A 16,506-nucleotide genomic window follows, 5' to 3' on the forward strand; every position below is an offset into this window, starting at 1 on the left:
TGAACGCTTGGCTCAGGAAGAGGAAAACCAGTGTCTGTGTGGATCTGATGAATGTTTAATCAGAATTCATTAAACTCAGAACCCACTTAGCAGTCATTGCCAACAGCATAAGCATCTGTAGGAGAGTGTGTACCAAACACAAATGTGCCACCTGCTTTAAAAGTTAATATTACCTTTGGTGATCATATTTTTCTCCAAAGAGTATGTTTTCTCTCACATTTCCATGAAAGATCCACGCCTGCTGTGAAACGTAGGCCAAAGTTCCATTGACCACCACCACCCCTTTCTGCAGCTGCATCTGGAACAACATGACCGGAAAAGCTTCAGGAGACAAGCCTTGAGGACTTTTCCTCGAGTGCCCGTTGCACCCTGGCACCCACATACTCCACAAGCATTGGTTATGAAGGTGCAAGAGCGTTGACAGGACATCTTGTCCATGCACCAGAAAGCCCAACCATGCAGATGCAGAATCTCAGAGTCAAACACCTGCGCAGGGCCAGGCAGGGAATGTTTAAAAAGAGGCAGTGGTAAGCTCTGCTACAAACGGGAGAGCTTGGACTGCAGGGCTGCTCCTAGTGCACACGGCACCTGGGCCCAACTACAATAGGACGTTCTCTGAGCAGACTCTTCACAAGAGGCTCCCCTTCCTCCAGGTGCACTTTCTCCCTGGGAGCAGGGCACCACCTGCACGGCTGTGGGTGTTGGCCTTGACACACCCCATCTTCAGGAAGCAGCCTTGACTCAGTTGCATCGTTGGTGCCATGCAAGGATGCAGGCCTGATGGAGCAGGATTTTCTAATTTGTCCAAAGGAGTCAAAGATCCAGTTCTATATGAAATCTTTGGACTTTTAAAGCATTCAGCAATCCAATTAAAACTATGCATGGGCTCCAGTTTGTGACCCCGAGTACATATGTTCATTTAAGATGACCCCTCATCGTGGGCATCCAATAGACAATGGTAGACAGCAGGGATGCAAAGTTCAAAGTTATCAACAGAGGGTACATGTGGGGCAGGCCACAGTGCTCAGGGCTGATGTCACGGGGCAGTGGCAGTGGGTCCAGGGGCAAAGAAGGAGAGTCACCAAGGCGGCCAAAGGATGTGATGCCACTTCACCTCAGGAGTTGGGCAACAGACAGAGAATTCAATTTGGAGAAGAGACCATGATAATAACAATAATAATCGTAGTATTTTTAATGTGTAGGGTATATTCCGTGCACTGAATTAAGTGTATGTTCAATGTTTATCACCATGACTGGCCTTGCAAATTACCCTATAGCCAACTATTACTTACACGATCTCATTCAATCCTCATCACAACTCTCCTTAGCCCCATTTTACAGACAAGGAAACCAAGTGGTTTCATGAGGCTCAGAGAGGTTAAGTTACCTGCCCAAGGCTAAATAGTGAACATGTGGCAGAAACAGCTGGGGAACCCAGGCTGTCCAGAGTGCCCCCCTGCCTCCCCAGTGACCATAGCCAGGGGCCTGATCCCACTACTGTCTCATGGGAGATAGATTCAATGTTATCTCAAAATTTCCAAAGGACAGAAATTAAAAGGAGGCAAATTTCACTCCAATATACATCAAAACTCTCCGAAGAGGGAACTGGCTGTGACATGATGAGCTTCCCATCACTGGAGCTATCAGAGCAGAAGTTGGGCCATCTCTTATGCAGTAGGATGCTATTAAGAGTATTCACATCATTACGTGGGGAATTGAGCTGAGTCACCACTATGGTTCACGCTGACTCATCATGGAGGCACACACTCTCAGAGCGTGGGTGACCTCAGGAACTCATCCGATTCAGCCCCCACCTCCGCCTCCAGGCAGGGAAGGAGTTGTCATTCTTTCTATAGATGAGTCAACTGAGGCCAAAAGAAGTCACTCATATTAAAACTCATAAGACACATCCTCCCACCACCCTGTTCTGGAGTCCCCACTTCTTCAGAAGTACCCCGAACTCTTCCTGAAAGAGGCAATCCCAGCTGCACAAACTTCCCTTTAGCAACGGCAGAGTGGGGAGAAAGAGGACTTAGCATTTTTTTCCACAAAGCTTCTCATTCATGTGGGATGCAACTCAGAAACTATGGCGACATAGAGGTTTGTGAAAACTACAGCTTGGCCATTTTCCCAACTAGAAGGAGCAGAGAAGGGACAACGACCCAAGTCCCCTCCCTCTTCCTACCCCAAGGTTTGCAGAGAAGCTGGGGGCATGAGCTGCTTTAGTTCAGGCATAAAATACATCTATAGTCACCGTGAGCTCCAAAATCCAAAGTCCTTCCACACCAAGCTGCCTTGCTGGCATTTCTAAATCAGGGCAGCCCAAGTCATAGGGAAAACCATGGGTTTAAGGACCCATCTTTCCTTTGACCAAGATGGAGCTTTAGGCAAGGAGGCAATTGCCATTCAATAGACCTCCTCATTGGCAAACTCAAGAGTTTGTGAAAAACTCAGCCTCATCTGGCCCAGGGGCCTGGAGCTGCTGCATGCATTAACTTCCCAGAAATTATCGTGAACCACATACACAGTGTCCAGTGCAGCTGAGGCCATCTGCTGGGTCCATGCCTGACCGGAAGGAAGCCATTTCATTGTCATGTTAATGTTCCATCTTCACAGCACTCATCACACAGCTTACCTGTCCTAGGAGAGCTGCAAAGAGGGAACTCTTTCCACTTCCCACATTCCTGCATATTCCCAAGATCTTCCCCTGCCAGAGAAACAGAGATGGGACACAGTCACTCTCTCCCCCTTCTTAGAGGGTCTGGCCCAAATGTGCCGCTCCCAAATTATGCTGGTCAGGCCAGGCGGAGAACAAGGGGTCACTGCAGGCTCTGGGGCATGGCAGCTGCAGCCACACCACCCCGGCCCACATAAGCACAGCCTGGTAGGATGCAGGAATGTAAGTCTTAATTAAGTGCTTTCCCTTGTGTGGCATAGCCAAGCACCCAGAGGGCTTCTAGAAATCATGTAAGATCACTGGTGTGAAACAGCCTTGTGCTGGTCTGGGAGACACAGGCCTCGAACAGGAAGGCTATTCTGTACCCAGACTCCAGAGAAGCAAATCTAATGGGATGCAAAAGGCTGTACAACCCAGGGAGACTAGGGTAGCTTTTGAAGAATGGAGATCTAGGGGCTTTTCAAAAATCTGGAATTACTGAGAAGTTACACTATTCTAACATTCTACAGCTCCAGATTTATTAATTCAACCAACAAATCATTTTCAGAGCCTGCTATGTGCCAAGCACTGTTCCAACCACCAGCAAGAACAGCAATGAACACAACAGGCAATGGCCTGAGTCTGCCCTCATGGAACTTACCTTGTAGTCAGGGGGAGATGGACAGGAAGCAAGACAAGTAAATGAAATGTGGGGCAGGCACATCTATGCTTGCCATGGAGAAAAATAAAGCAGGGAAGAGACAGGGAAAGGACAGGGAGTGGGCTGGAGGCTTGGAGGTACAAGGAAAGCCTTACTGGAAAGGTAGGTGTCTTAGCTTGAGTTTTCCCAGAAACAGACCTTGAATCAAGGATTTGAATGAAAGTCACACTCTTATTTGGAAGGTGCAGGAAATTCCAGTAGGGAAGAGGAGAAGTGATACAGGAAAGGGAAGGTGGCCCATAAAAGGCAGCCTATTGGATTGGCTCCCTAACAGAATACCCTACCCAGGAGGCAAACAGAACTCAACCCTGCAGGGAAACTGCAGGAAACTCTGGGAAACTGACTATAGCTTTGTCCCACCCAGTGGCAGAGGAGGTGGGGTATTGATGTCCCGGCAGTCATTGTTTGAGGGCTGCTCTCTAGTCTGCGAAGGTCTTTATGGAGGTGTGCAGAGCCCTTGGGCACGGATGTGGACAAGGCAGTTGGAAGATGGCCAGGAAACACTTAGAGGTCCAGGGCACATGGGCAGGGACAGCATCTGCCACAGGTGACATTTGGGTAAGACATGAAGGAGGTGAGGAAGGGTGCCATGGGGTATCTGGGGAGAATCATTGCAGGCAAACAGCCCCTATGGACACTGAAGTGGAAGCATGCCCACTAGTGTTCAAGTGCAATACTGCACTTGGAGCATCTGAGAACATTCTCACGTAGGCCGGCACTCTGCAATCCCTTAGGGCAAAGATGCCCAACATGAGGCCAAATATGGATTTTTTCCCACCCCAAACTAGACTAGAAAGGCCCATCCCCTGTCTGCCATTCTCAGCACATGAGAGTCGCTGCCTGTCATCAATAATTCCTTAAACAAGGTCTTTGCTGAATCCCAGGCACCTTGGGATAAAATAGTGATCCATGCAGAGGTCTCCCTGCCTTTGTGGAGCCCACATGGATGTAAATTTGGTTGGCTGAGTGCAACTGAGCTCAGATTTCCGTTAAGTCCCACTGAGTGCCACCTACTTTGCCTTCTCACCACTCTCCCCATGGAGCACCTGACTTCCCCCACCCTGCATTCCCATTTGCCTCCAAGAGGCCTCCGTGAACTTCCCGTGTTCTAAGGACTTTCTGGCCACACAATGTCTTTTCTAATGTGCTATTCCATATGTCGGTGACTCTGGAATTCCTGCCTCATGATATGAAGCTGTATCTATTTAATTCCCCTAAAAGGACTTCAAGGAACTGGGGCATTAAAGAGACTGCAGATGTGATGCAGCCTCACCAGGTATTTGGTTGCCCTTTGAGTCCTGTCCACTTCTTGGGGCCAAGTAAGAAGGCTTCTAGATTCATCCTTGTCTTTAGCAGAAAATCCATGAGGCCTGTATCCTCTGATGAGTCTCCCAACAAACACTGCTGTCCACTTCCAAGCCAGGAGCTGGGCTTCGGGATAAGGACATAACTGTGAAGAAAAAACCCTGACCCCATGGAGGATCCAGTCTGATGGAATTGAGGAGCTAAACTTGGAAAAACTTGGATGCCCTGAATGCAGAACATTTGAGGGCAGCACTTAAGCTGGACATAATTGTTAAAGAAAAAGGCAAGAATCATACCTAACATCAGCTTAGACTTACTATGGGCTTAGCATTTTTATGTGGTATCTGAGTTCCCCCACCACCTTGTGAAATGGGTACTTCTAGGAAATGCATGGTGCAGGTAAAGAAACAGAGGCTTAGGGAGCTTCAGCAGGACATCCAAGGTCAAGCAGCTAGGAAGTGGCTGGACCTGGAACTGGGGTCCCCCAGGCTCCAGAGGCATTGCATTGCCCCCACTGCTCCAGAGGCAACAATGCATTGCCCCCACTTTATCTTCAATTTATTCCACAAAACATTGACTGCATCCTTGAGGCAGGAATTCCAGAGTCACCGACATATGCAAAGCCATTGTGTGGCCAGAAAGCAGCGTCCTTAGAACACAGGAAGTTCACGGAGGCTTCTTAGAGGCAAATGGGAAGACAGGGCGGGGGGTGTCAGGTGCTCCACGGGAAGAGTGGCGAGAAGGCAAAGTAGGTGGCACTCAGCGGGACTTAGCTGAAATCTGAGCTCAATTGCACTCAGTCAACCAAATATCGTTTCCAGTGAATACGTGGCAGACAGCCTTGTTAGCTACGAGAGGTACCATTCTCACACCAGCTATTGAGCTTGATATTGCATAATAAATAAGAACCTCTCCTTCTATAGTGCTCGCACAGGGAAAGAGTGAGTCAACAGGATGAGAGATTAAAATACTAGGCACAAGATTAATGTTGAGCCCTCTGCAGCAAAATCAACACTGCCACCCTGGGAGTCTGCTGCTGAGTTCCCAGAGCAAGAAGGAGATGCGTGCAGGAGATGCAGGAAGAGGCCAAACATTCCCTAAACCCACAGCGTTGCCTGAAATCTCCATCCCCCAATCTTGAGGGGAGAGAACAACAAACAGACTCTGGCTGGCTTGGCTGGCTTAGCCCTTGGCTGGGCTGCTTGTTATCTCAGTTTGCTTTTTACAAGAAGAGTATTTCCCGGTGGTTAAGAGCCCAGACTCTGAAGCCAGGTGCCCTGGGTATGAAACCCTCCTCTGCCACTTGCTAGCTGTGTGACCTTGGGCAAGCTATTTAACCCTCTTGTGCCTTAGGCTCCTCAACCATCAAGTAGGGGCAGTTATGATGCCTGGTTATTGAGGTGGTTGAGTGAGTTTATTATGTACCTGGTAAATAGTAGTGTTCAAAATTATCAGTCATTATCAGCTATCATAATATTCCAATGTGAAATTAGGAACATATCTAGGGCAGGAGCAGTGGTTCATGCCTGTAATCCCAGCACTTGACCCAGGAGGCCAAGACAGGAGAATCACTTGAGGCCAGGAGTTCGAGCCTGGCCTAGGAAACATAGCAAGACCCCATCTCTATAAAAAATAATAATAAAATTTAATTTAAAAATTATCCTGCTTTCCCCGGTAAATAAAAAATTTTTTAAAATTATCCGGGCATGGTGATGTATGCTTCTAGTCTCAGCTACTTGGGAGGCTGAGGCAGGAGGATCACTTGAGCCCGGGAGTTTGAGGCTGCAGTGAGCTCTGATTGCACCACTGCACTCCAGCCTGGGCAAAAGAGTAAGACCCTGTCTCACACACACAAAGAGAGAACAAATCAAAAATGATTTCTGAAAGCTAGCCAGTTCAAGCCTAGCCACCTGGAGTGGACTGTTCATTCAAAACTGCAACTGACTCTAAGGGGAGTACTACAAATCAGAATGAATATAACAACCGTCTTCTCCACACTTGGAGAAGCAGCCTCCAATGTTCATGTACATAGTTTTAAAACTGGGGGAAAAATACAGGGACTCTGGTTAGAGACATCCCATCACCACCTTCAGCTCTAACTGAACTGTATCAGACCTGGAGAAGGCCATAGCTATGCAATGCAAGGAGGAGGGCTGGAGGCCACACCTGTGCAACACACACCCACCTTTCTCACCACCAAGCTTATGCTGTGCAGAACCGATTTGAGGCTGCCACTTTGCTCCTCTGGGCCAGTGGCTCCCTTGGCTGGTGAACTCCACTCACTGTATGCCTCTGACCTCTGTCTGTTGAATAAATGCCTTTTCTGGTTCTGCAATTTCTCTGGGTCACTTTTCCTGATGGCTTCACGCTCCCATGTCAAGGTGGCATTTGCTAAAAGCAAGACAGTATCTGGGTCTTCTGGTTGGGTGATGTAAGATGGGGGGCTTTTATCTATGAGAATTTTCTAAGATTAAAGAGACAAAATTAACTGAGCAGATGTCATCCATTTGCAAGAATCATCCCAATGTATCTTCTAATGACCCCAAATCACAATTTTGGCTATTCTAACCCAGCACATCCAGGAAAGAGTTTCTGAAATTATTCCCCCAGGAGAAGCTGCAGCAGAAATAGTCCACTAGCTCATGCTATCTGGGACAGTTGCCTCTTTAACCACAAGGCCTATGTGGGTCACCCACACTGGGGAATGCTGATCCCAGCCACATTTCACCCTTGTGCCCAAGACAGTCGGTCTTACCAGTCTTTGGGCAGTGGACTTCACTGCTTGGCACTAAATGCTTATGAAATCAAGGTCATATGCTCAGTCTCTGCTGTGTCCTCTTCCTAGGCCACTCAGCCTAGTTCAACAAAGCATTTGCTAAGACCTAACCATGTGCCAGACTTTGGGGTAAACAGCAGAAATGCAAATATAAATAAGGCACAGTTCCTGTCCTTGAAGAGATTACAGTCTGGAGGGAGATGAGAACATACACGGATTCTTTCTGCAAAATGTGATGAGGACAAAGCACTGTGACTGCCAGAGAAGGGACACTTGGCTCTCATTCTCGAGGTCCATGCACTTGGTGCTTGAGCTGGGTCTGTACCGGTGTTGTACAGGCAGAGAAGAGAAAAGGGAAAGTGAATGACAGCATTCTACTTGAAGGCCCAGCATGGACAAAGGCAAAGAGCATGCAAAGGCATGGTCTGTTGGGGTGGGGGCATGAAACAAGCAATTCAGGATTACTGAGGCACAGAGCTCAAGTTGGGAAGGGAAGGAGACACAACACTGAGAACCCACAGCTGGACAGCCTGGAGGAGACAAGGGTTCAAGGATTTTGAGCAGGTGAGAATGAGTATTGGTAATCAGACCAATATTTTGACAGCTCTGTTGGGGTTGAGTGCTATACGGACTTAAGAAGAATGTTAGAAAAAGAAAGGTTAGTTCATAAATCACTGCACTAATCAGATTAGAGATAATGGAGGCCTCGATTGAAGGCAATGGCAGTAGGGACAGAGTGAAGGTTGAGGAGTCAACAAATGCCATCCTTTATCTAGTCTAAGAAGCACCTTTTTTTTCTGATATCATAATACATGCAATTAATGTGATGGTGTTCTTATGTTTGTTCAAAGACTGATAACTCAACAATGTACCTTCCAATCCAGTCTTACAATGGCACCCCTTAAAATGGAGAGAATACCATAATCAGGAGTTGATTTAACAGGGTTATTGACTGGTTGGATATGTATGGTAAGGGAAAAGAGGAGTGCAAGAATCAGGATGCTTACGATGACTTCCAGATTTCTGACTTGGGTGAGTAACATCATTCAATCAATTCATAGATGTTTGAACAAGCTTTCGTGTTGACACAAATGCCCTTCTTCCCTTTCCTCTCCTCAGTTGAACTTTCAAACGACTTTATTTGCCCTTCTCGAATGTTAATTATATCCTTATCATGTATAGAAATTCTTAGAGTGCCTGGTCCCACACTGGAACAGAGGCTCTTGAGGATAAAGCCTCTCTCTTCCTTATATTTGCATTTCCCATGTCTTATATACAGGAGGCACAAAGTAAGTCTTTGATGAGTGAATAAATGAATGAATAAAGGGACTAAATGAGTGCATAAATGTAGGGACCCCAACATCCTCTTCATCACTTCCATCACCATGCCCATTAAAGGACAAACTAGGTAAAGTGGGGATGACTCAGAACAAAACCAACCTCATTTGTGGAACACTTAGGATGTATAGATTGTTTAGGAAAAAGAGGGTCAGGAACATCTTCTTCATGTACAGAGACTCTATCTCATCATTCCTACAGACAACCTATAAAACTCTGCCTGTTCTGTCCTTCATACACATTTATTCATCTAACTCTGAATGGATGCCTTCCTCCCAATGTCAGCTCAGCAAGTGACCCAGCTCTCCAGCAGGTTGGTACAGCCTCCACATATCTGAGTATTTTCCCACCTCAAAATGAGATCTCTCTTCCCTACTCACCCAGGGTTAGTTATACCTTCATTCTCCTTAGAGAGACATTCGCTTCAGCCATTGCTTTGACGGAGAATGGCAAGATTGCGATGGAAAACTTCATTACATTAAACACGGCAATCACACTAAATGCCTGAAGAACAAAAGAGAAGTATGAGGGTTTAGAGGGAGAAGTCACCTTGGCTCTAAACCGTTATACACATGGGGATTAAACTTGATGAGATGAGAAATGGTGGCATCGTTGGAATGTGCAGAGGAACAATCTTTTCATTTCATGGCTCAGAAACCATGGGTTGGCCAGTTGGGGACAGCAGCATCTTAATCTATTTTGCTTTGGGATTTTCACCAAAATGGCGGCAAGTATATCCCCTTGTCTCTGTTGATTCAGAAGGGAAAAGGTCTGAGGCAGGCCACTAACAGAATACATTTGGCAATCTCCATCCGCACTGCATCCTCATTTGAATCTAGACTATTCACTCGAAGCCCATGCAGACTGTCCTAAAGCACTCCCTGCTCTCAGTTCTTCAGAGGCATCTGGCCTTTTAGAGCTAGAGCATCATCTCCACGCTACACACCACATCACACCACAGCCTCGGGGATGCAGCTGGAGGCTCCCCGGAGGGACCTGCTTGCCCCTGGGGGAAGCTGGAGGGTGACCTCACTCTCCTGCTCCCAGGACCTGGCCTCCATGCCCTGCCTCCCCATGCACCACACAAGGCCAGATTTGAGAGCCTTTGGTCAACTGTGGTTCCCCCCACCCTCCCCTCCAAAAAATCACCTCTGTTCATGGGGCCTTCCTTGCTGTGCCCTGCATAGTGGGTGGTTAATATTCTATAGCCTCAATGAAAACAAGCCTTCTCCCTTCGGTTGGTGCCCCAGGGGTGCATGATTTCATCTCTCCAATTTCATCTTCTCATCTGTCCGAATTGTAATTAGCAGCCGCTCCCTAGCTACCCATTTAAGAAATTAATAATACAGCTTTCTTCATCAAATACTGAGTGATCCTGCCTGCTGTTAAATGGGCCCCATGGACAGGGCCCCAGGCTTCAACTAATCCTAGTCGCTTCATCAAGAGGATAACGAAAGATGCTTCTATCACATCTGGTCCTAAATGCATCCTCAAAGGGAACTCAGTTCTTCCAGGTCCCAAAGCACCACCTTGGCTCAGGAAGCCCAGGCCTGGCTGACAGAGCACATGGGTGGCCTGATGTGACTGAATACTCTGGGGCTGACCGACTCCTGGCATGACCCCAGCAGAGGAAGTGACTGCAATCAGTTCTGAATCCAAAGGACCCAGAGCTTTGCAAATTTGGTTTTAGTCTAGATTCCCTCTAAACTATCATGTTGGAAAATATGAACTACGTGCTCTCAATTTGATTTCAAGTTGATTTGCTTGATATGTTGCTGAAGGAAAAAATGGTTTTCTTTTTGGTCTGGGATCAGAGAGAGCCACAATAATTGGGCAGTGTTACATCCAGCCTTGGTGTATCCTTGCCATTCAATCTGGCTTTGGGCTCACAGCTGGGCTGAAGGGCCTAAAGTGTGTCAGAGTAAACTGTGCATGAGTGATTGCCTGCTGAAGAGCCAGAGAAAATAAAAGCAACTCACCAAGAAACACAGGGCAGTAATGGAATTAAACACAGGGTAGTCATGGGCCCCGCAAAGAATGGCTCAGCAAGACCATTGTGGCTTTGCAAACCTCACCTCTTTCCTCCCCCGTGAGGTCCCTGATTTTAGGTGCAATTTTTTCTCTATGAACTTGCTTATTTCCTTCTCTCTCTCTCTCTGATTTTTTTGTTGCCTTTGTTGACTTTCCTCCAATTACTTGGTTTAACATTTAGCTGGTTTTTTCTTTATTTAAGCCAGGAATCATTTTCCCTCTAGCTTAACATTTCTTTATCTTTGGATGTCCAGGCCCCTTGTAAAGAACTTGAAAGTCTCACATTCATCCCGGTTCTCCCTCTAAGGCTTTCAATCCTCATTTGCCTGGCCCAGATGAGAATCAGGCTAAGAAGAACAGCTAACACTTGTACAGGACCTAAGAGCCTGAGATGGTTCTACATGCTTTACACAAAATAACTGATTCAGTCCTCACAACAGCGGTGATTGTGGCTATTATTGTCCCATTTACAGACTACAAAACCGAGGCCAGAGAGGCTCAATGATTTGCTATAAGTCATAGCTACTAAGTAGCAGAGTCTGGATTTAAACAAGGCAGACCAGGCTCCTAAGCCCAGACTTTGACCCCAACACCACTGCCTCTCTTAATACCTATACCTCCTCCCTCCGAGAAAATTTTCTCAAACTCTCCTTCTTGTTGTGTAAATAGATAAAACAGCCAACTGCTTGTTTGGTTTCCATTTTTTTTTCCACACTTAAAATTGCATTCCAACATTAACTATGACCCCTGCCCAGCCACGGACGTGATAAGAATCGCTGCCAGGCTCTCCTGGGCCCCTTGTCAGCCCAAGCACTTGTTTTTAAAAGTTGGAGTTGGCCCGGCACTGTGGCTCACGCCTGTAATTCCAGCACTTTAGAAGGCCAAGACAGGCGGACTACCTGAGGTCAGGAGTTCAAGACCAGCCTGGCCAACATGGTGAAACCCCCGTCTCTACTAAAAATACAAAAATTAGCCAGGTGTGGTGGTAGCAGGCACCTGTAATCCTAGCTACTCAGGAGGCAGGAGAATTGCTTGAACCCAGGAGGCAGAGGTTGCAGTGAGCCGCCATCATGCCACTGCACTCCAGCCTGGGTGACAGAGTGAGACCCTGTCTCGGAAAAAAAAAAAAAAAAAAAAAAGAGTTGGAGTTGAAGTTGCATCCTGTGGCCTGCCATGACTGGATGTTCCTAATGCCAGCACTGAGCGATGGTAGGAAGGGCTTCCCACCTGGGACTTGCTGGGGTCAGGGTGTGAAAGAGGCTCGATCTGAAGCGGGCTCTTACCACAGGTGCGGTGAGTTTGCGTCTCAGGAGGATGTGGCAGGAGAATGTTAGCACGATGGCTATGGTGGACACGATGGGGGCCAGGGCAGAGTTTCCACTTTGGACAAATCCAGCTTTTTCTAGTAATTTTCTTTCCCTCCTTCTTATATCTGCAAAATAGAACACAGCCCAAGGTGGTCTCATTCTGCATGTCAAATACTAGCATTACGAAATGTATTAGCCCTACTTGGTCCTCTTCCAGATGGGCGCTCATGAGTCCTGTTGTGAAGTTTAAATGACAGGAACCACAGAAAGCCCCGGGCACAAACCCAGCAGGTACTCGCAGCTCAGTACCTGTCAGCTGCCATAAGTGGATGGTGTCCAACGTCCCTTCCAGCCCTGACACTCTGTGTGTCAGAAGTCATAAACTCAGATGGCTACAAGGGCCAAGCAAGTACCATTAATGAAGGGAGTGGGGCCAGAGGGCAGGGAAGACCAGAGCGGGGCTCTGGAGCGCAGCGGAATGGAGACGAGAATCAAAGGGGCAGCCTCTTCTCAGTGCAGGGGAGGCTGGTGCTACCATGAAATGCAGCAGGGACCTCTCCTAGGAGCCTGCTCCCCACCAACTGCAAGTATGGAAACAAAGGAAAATCTTGAGTTCCTTCAACGGAAATTCTAGGCACCCAGCTAACCCCAAGAAGTAAATGAGCAACTTGATAAGCAAGAAGGTAACAATAGCCTGAAACAACAGCCAAGGAAGTTAGAGTCACTAGAATGTTTAGAGTCACTAGAATCTTAACATATGTCCTTGAGTTGTATTTGAGAAAACCCGGACCCCCATGCAATTGATCCATTGGCACACAGACCTCAGTAAAGGGGGAGCTGAGGACAGAGCTCTGATTTCAGTTTTTGTTCTAAATTTCTTCTTGAGGGGCCTGGAGGAGGTCACGCCCAAAGGCCGGATCCAACACTCTTTTCTGCTAACTCCGAATCTTTAGACAAAGCTTCCTTTCCTTAACCAGGTGCAAATCAGAAAATCTTTGAATCTACCCATGACTTATAAGCTGCCTGCTTTAAGATATCCCACCCTCAGCCGGGCGTGGTGGCTCACGCCTGTAATCCCAGCACTTCGGGAGGCCAAGGTGGGTGGATCACAAGGTCAGGAGATCGAGACCATCCTGGCTAACATGGTGAAACCCTGTCTCTACTAAATATACAAAAAATTAGCCGAGGGTGATGACGGGAGCCTGTAATCCCAGCTACTTGGGAGGCTGAGGCAGGAGAATGGCGTGAACCCCGGGGGGCAGAGCCTGCCTTGAGCCGAGATCGCGCCACTGCACTCCAGCCTGGGTGACAGCGAGACTCCATCTCAAAAAAAAAAAAAAAAAAAAAAAGATATTCCCCCCTTTCAGGCCAAACCAACATATAATCTCCACGTATGAGTTACGATTTTGCCTGTAACTTCACTTTCCTGAAATTTACCCCTGCCTTTAAAAACCCTTGCTTGCAAGCCACTGGGGAGGCCAGGTCTTAAGGATGAACTGCCTGATTCTCCTTGCTTGGCACGCAGCAAATAAAGGCCCTCCTTTCTCCTGCGGCAAAACCTCAGCGTGGATATTTGGCCTTACTGTGCCAGATGAGCAGGCCCCAGTTCGGTCCAGTAACAACCAGATCATCAACCATTTCAAAGTCTTAGGTCCAGATTTTTATTTATTTATTTATATTTGAGACAGAGTATTGCTTTGTCACCTAGGCTGGAGTGCAATGACATGATAGAGCTCACTGCAGCCTTGACCTCTTAGGCTCCAGCGATCCTCCCACCTCAGCCTCCTGAGTATCTGAGACCACAGGCGCATACCACCACATCCAGATAATTTTTTAAAAAAATTTTTTGCAGAGATGGGATCTCCCTATGTTGCCCAAGTTAGTCTCGAATATTTAGGCTCGAGCAATCCTCCCATGAGGTCCAGATTTTTGTGAGACATCTGTCTACTTTTAAATGTTGGGAACTAAATGAAAAAAACATTTTTAAATACTATACTGTATGGGGAGAAACAAAACACATGTGCTGGCCTGAAGGCACCTGCCTGGTGTCCCAAGAATAGACACAAAAACTCAACAGTATTCTCCCTTTCCTAAGTCCAGAATATGCCCACGGCTCTGCAAAGCTCACAAATTACATTCAAGCCTCCTTCACCTGCTGTTTCTTGTCCTCAACCCCAATTCCAGCCTCCTCTGCAAAAGCCCTTTCATACCCGCACAGGACAGCTCTAGATGTTCTAATGGCGTGATCACTACATGCCAGGTGCTCTGCTCAACACTTCACAGGCGCTTTCTCATTAGATCGTCCTCACCACTGCATGGTGAGAGAGAGTCTGTTATTTTATGCCTTTTTGACAGGATAGCAAACTGTCTTCGCAGGTTTAGTAACTTGCCTTTTCAGTGATCAGGGCAGAATCGGAGCCCGCTTCTCCTGGGATCCAAGCTCTGCTATCCAGGTGCCCTTCCCCTAAAGAACATCCAGCACCCCCTAGTCCCCAAGAGCACCCTCTTATCTCCACCTCCAGGCCTCTGCTCCTCCCTAAGTGGGCTTCCCCAGTTCTCTGTGCGTCCCAATCCTTCCTATCCCTTTGGCCTACCTGAAAGCCACTTCTGCAGGGAAGCCATTCCCAGTCTCCCCAACCCAGTGTGCTCCCCCTTGGAGCGTCTCTGTTTCTCTTGTGGCACTTTCTCCATCTTCCCCCATAGAATAACGTGAATTCATGTGTTCACTCACTTAAGATATTTGAACCTGATGTCTACTATATGCCAAGTGCTGCACCTGTGTTTGGAGAATACAGGAGTGAACAGGGTCTCGGCCCTCTTCCAGTGGGATAGATAGACAATAAAGAAATAAACGGTTAAATAATTATAAATTGTGTTGAGTGATCTGAAAGAAATGAGCAGGATGAAGTGATTGAGAGGTAGGGCATGGACATGCTTGGAACTGCAGCCCAGAAGTCCTCTCTGGACGTTGAGAAGAGACCTAAAGTCAAGACAAAGTCACTGTAAACATCCAGCAGGAGCACACTCCAGGCAAAGGGAACAGCAATTGCAAGGATCCCGAGGCACGAATGAGTGTGGCGTGTGGTTCTAGAAACAAACTAAGGCAGACGCCGCTAGAGCTGAGTTTCCTAAGGTTACGGTAAAATGTGATGACGTCAGAGAGGTGACCAAGGGCCAGATCGTGTCTGACCTCACAGACCATACGGAAGAATCTGGAGTTCCCTCCAAAGACCTAACTTTGAATAATCTTAAGTGTGATAAGAAGCCACTATTTTCCAGCAGAGGAGGAACAGGATCTGATTGACATTTTTTAAAGGTCACTCTGACTGCTGAGTGCACAATGGATTGCAGGAGGGAGAGGGAAGGCAGGAGCAGTGCCTAGATGTCTTGCCATAGTCCAGGAGGGAGAGGATATTGGCTTGGACTGGGTGGGAGTGGAATGGAGAGGAGCAGATGGCTTCTGGATATACTCTGAAGGTAGAGCCAACAAACTCGTGGCTATTTTTGAGCTAAGTTGTCTTATCCTCCCTTACTCATAAAAGCAGGAACCTTTTCCATTTCATTTGTGTAGCTCCCATGGCCTTGCACAAAGTAGGAACTTGATATATATTTATTGAACTAAATTGACAAGTTAAATTAAGTTGAAATCACATGGAATCAAATTTAGTCAAATCAAATTAAATTGCACTGAAGTGAACTCAGAGTGGGAGGATGTGTTTCTGGGTTTTCAAAGAGGGTCCCCTGGTGCTGCCGGGGTCCCAACCTGGGGCACTTCCTTTGGCCAGCTCAGAAGCAGGTTCTCTACAGCTACTCCCTAGAGTGCAGATACACAGCTTTGGCCCAGTTCCATGCTGGTGCAAAAGTGTAATTGTCTATCCAGAGAGTCCATTGTAACAGTGGTTCAGATCATTAACTGGTGAACCCCCTGAGTCTATGTCGGCAATTATGTAAATGTCCCTGCAATTAGATTTGCATTTATATTTGATCAAAATAGTTTCTATATCAGCTTTAAAAAAGGTAAAACTACATATACATCTCCTCGTATCTGCCCAAGGAGTGTTGAGTCAGTGGACCATTCAAACACAAGGATGCTGCTGCAGCCAAAGAGGTCTGTGTAACCCCGGATGTGTGAGTGTATGTGTGTGTAGATGTCTTCTAAGTCAAGGAAATAGCTGGAGACAGCTTTTTTCCTGCTCACAATGTTTTCGTGGATTATTTTTATAAAAGGTAACTCGCCAGGACCAGGATCCACCTGCCCCAGGAAAGAGAAACCATATGTCACTCACCCTTGGGTTCACCAGAACAGATGCCTGGCTCTATTATTAAATCTGCATAATCCTTTGAAAAATCCTTTGACCTGCAGAGCAGCTCA

At 47.1% G+C, this 16,506-nt stretch overlaps 1 protein-coding gene across 1 annotated transcript in view; it reads right to left on the reverse strand.

The window, feature by feature from the left end:
• ABCC12 (ATP binding cassette subfamily C member 12) overlaps window positions 1-16,506 on the reverse strand; it is a 75,399-nt gene that overhangs the window by 40,786 nt on the left and 18,107 nt on the right. Inside the window, exons 7-11 of the mRNA XM_055298016.2 lie at window positions 12,111-12,259; window positions 9,193-9,300; window positions 6,868-7,146; window positions 2,636-2,707; window positions 174-298 (exon numbers count right to left, since the gene is read on the reverse strand). Of these exons, the coding sequence (XP_055153991.1) occupies window positions 174-298; window positions 2,636-2,707; window positions 6,868-7,146; window positions 9,193-9,300; window positions 12,111-12,259 (733 nt within the window). The remainder of the gene's footprint in view (window positions 1-173; window positions 299-2,635; window positions 2,708-6,867; window positions 7,147-9,192; window positions 9,301-12,110; window positions 12,260-16,506) is intronic.

This window comes from Symphalangus syndactylus, chromosome 11 (genome assembly GCF_028878055.3).
Source record: "Symphalangus syndactylus isolate Jambi chromosome 11, NHGRI_mSymSyn1-v2.1_pri, whole genome shotgun sequence".
In the NCBI taxonomy this organism is placed as follows: domain Eukaryota; kingdom Metazoa; phylum Chordata; class Mammalia; order Primates; family Hylobatidae; genus Symphalangus; species Symphalangus syndactylus.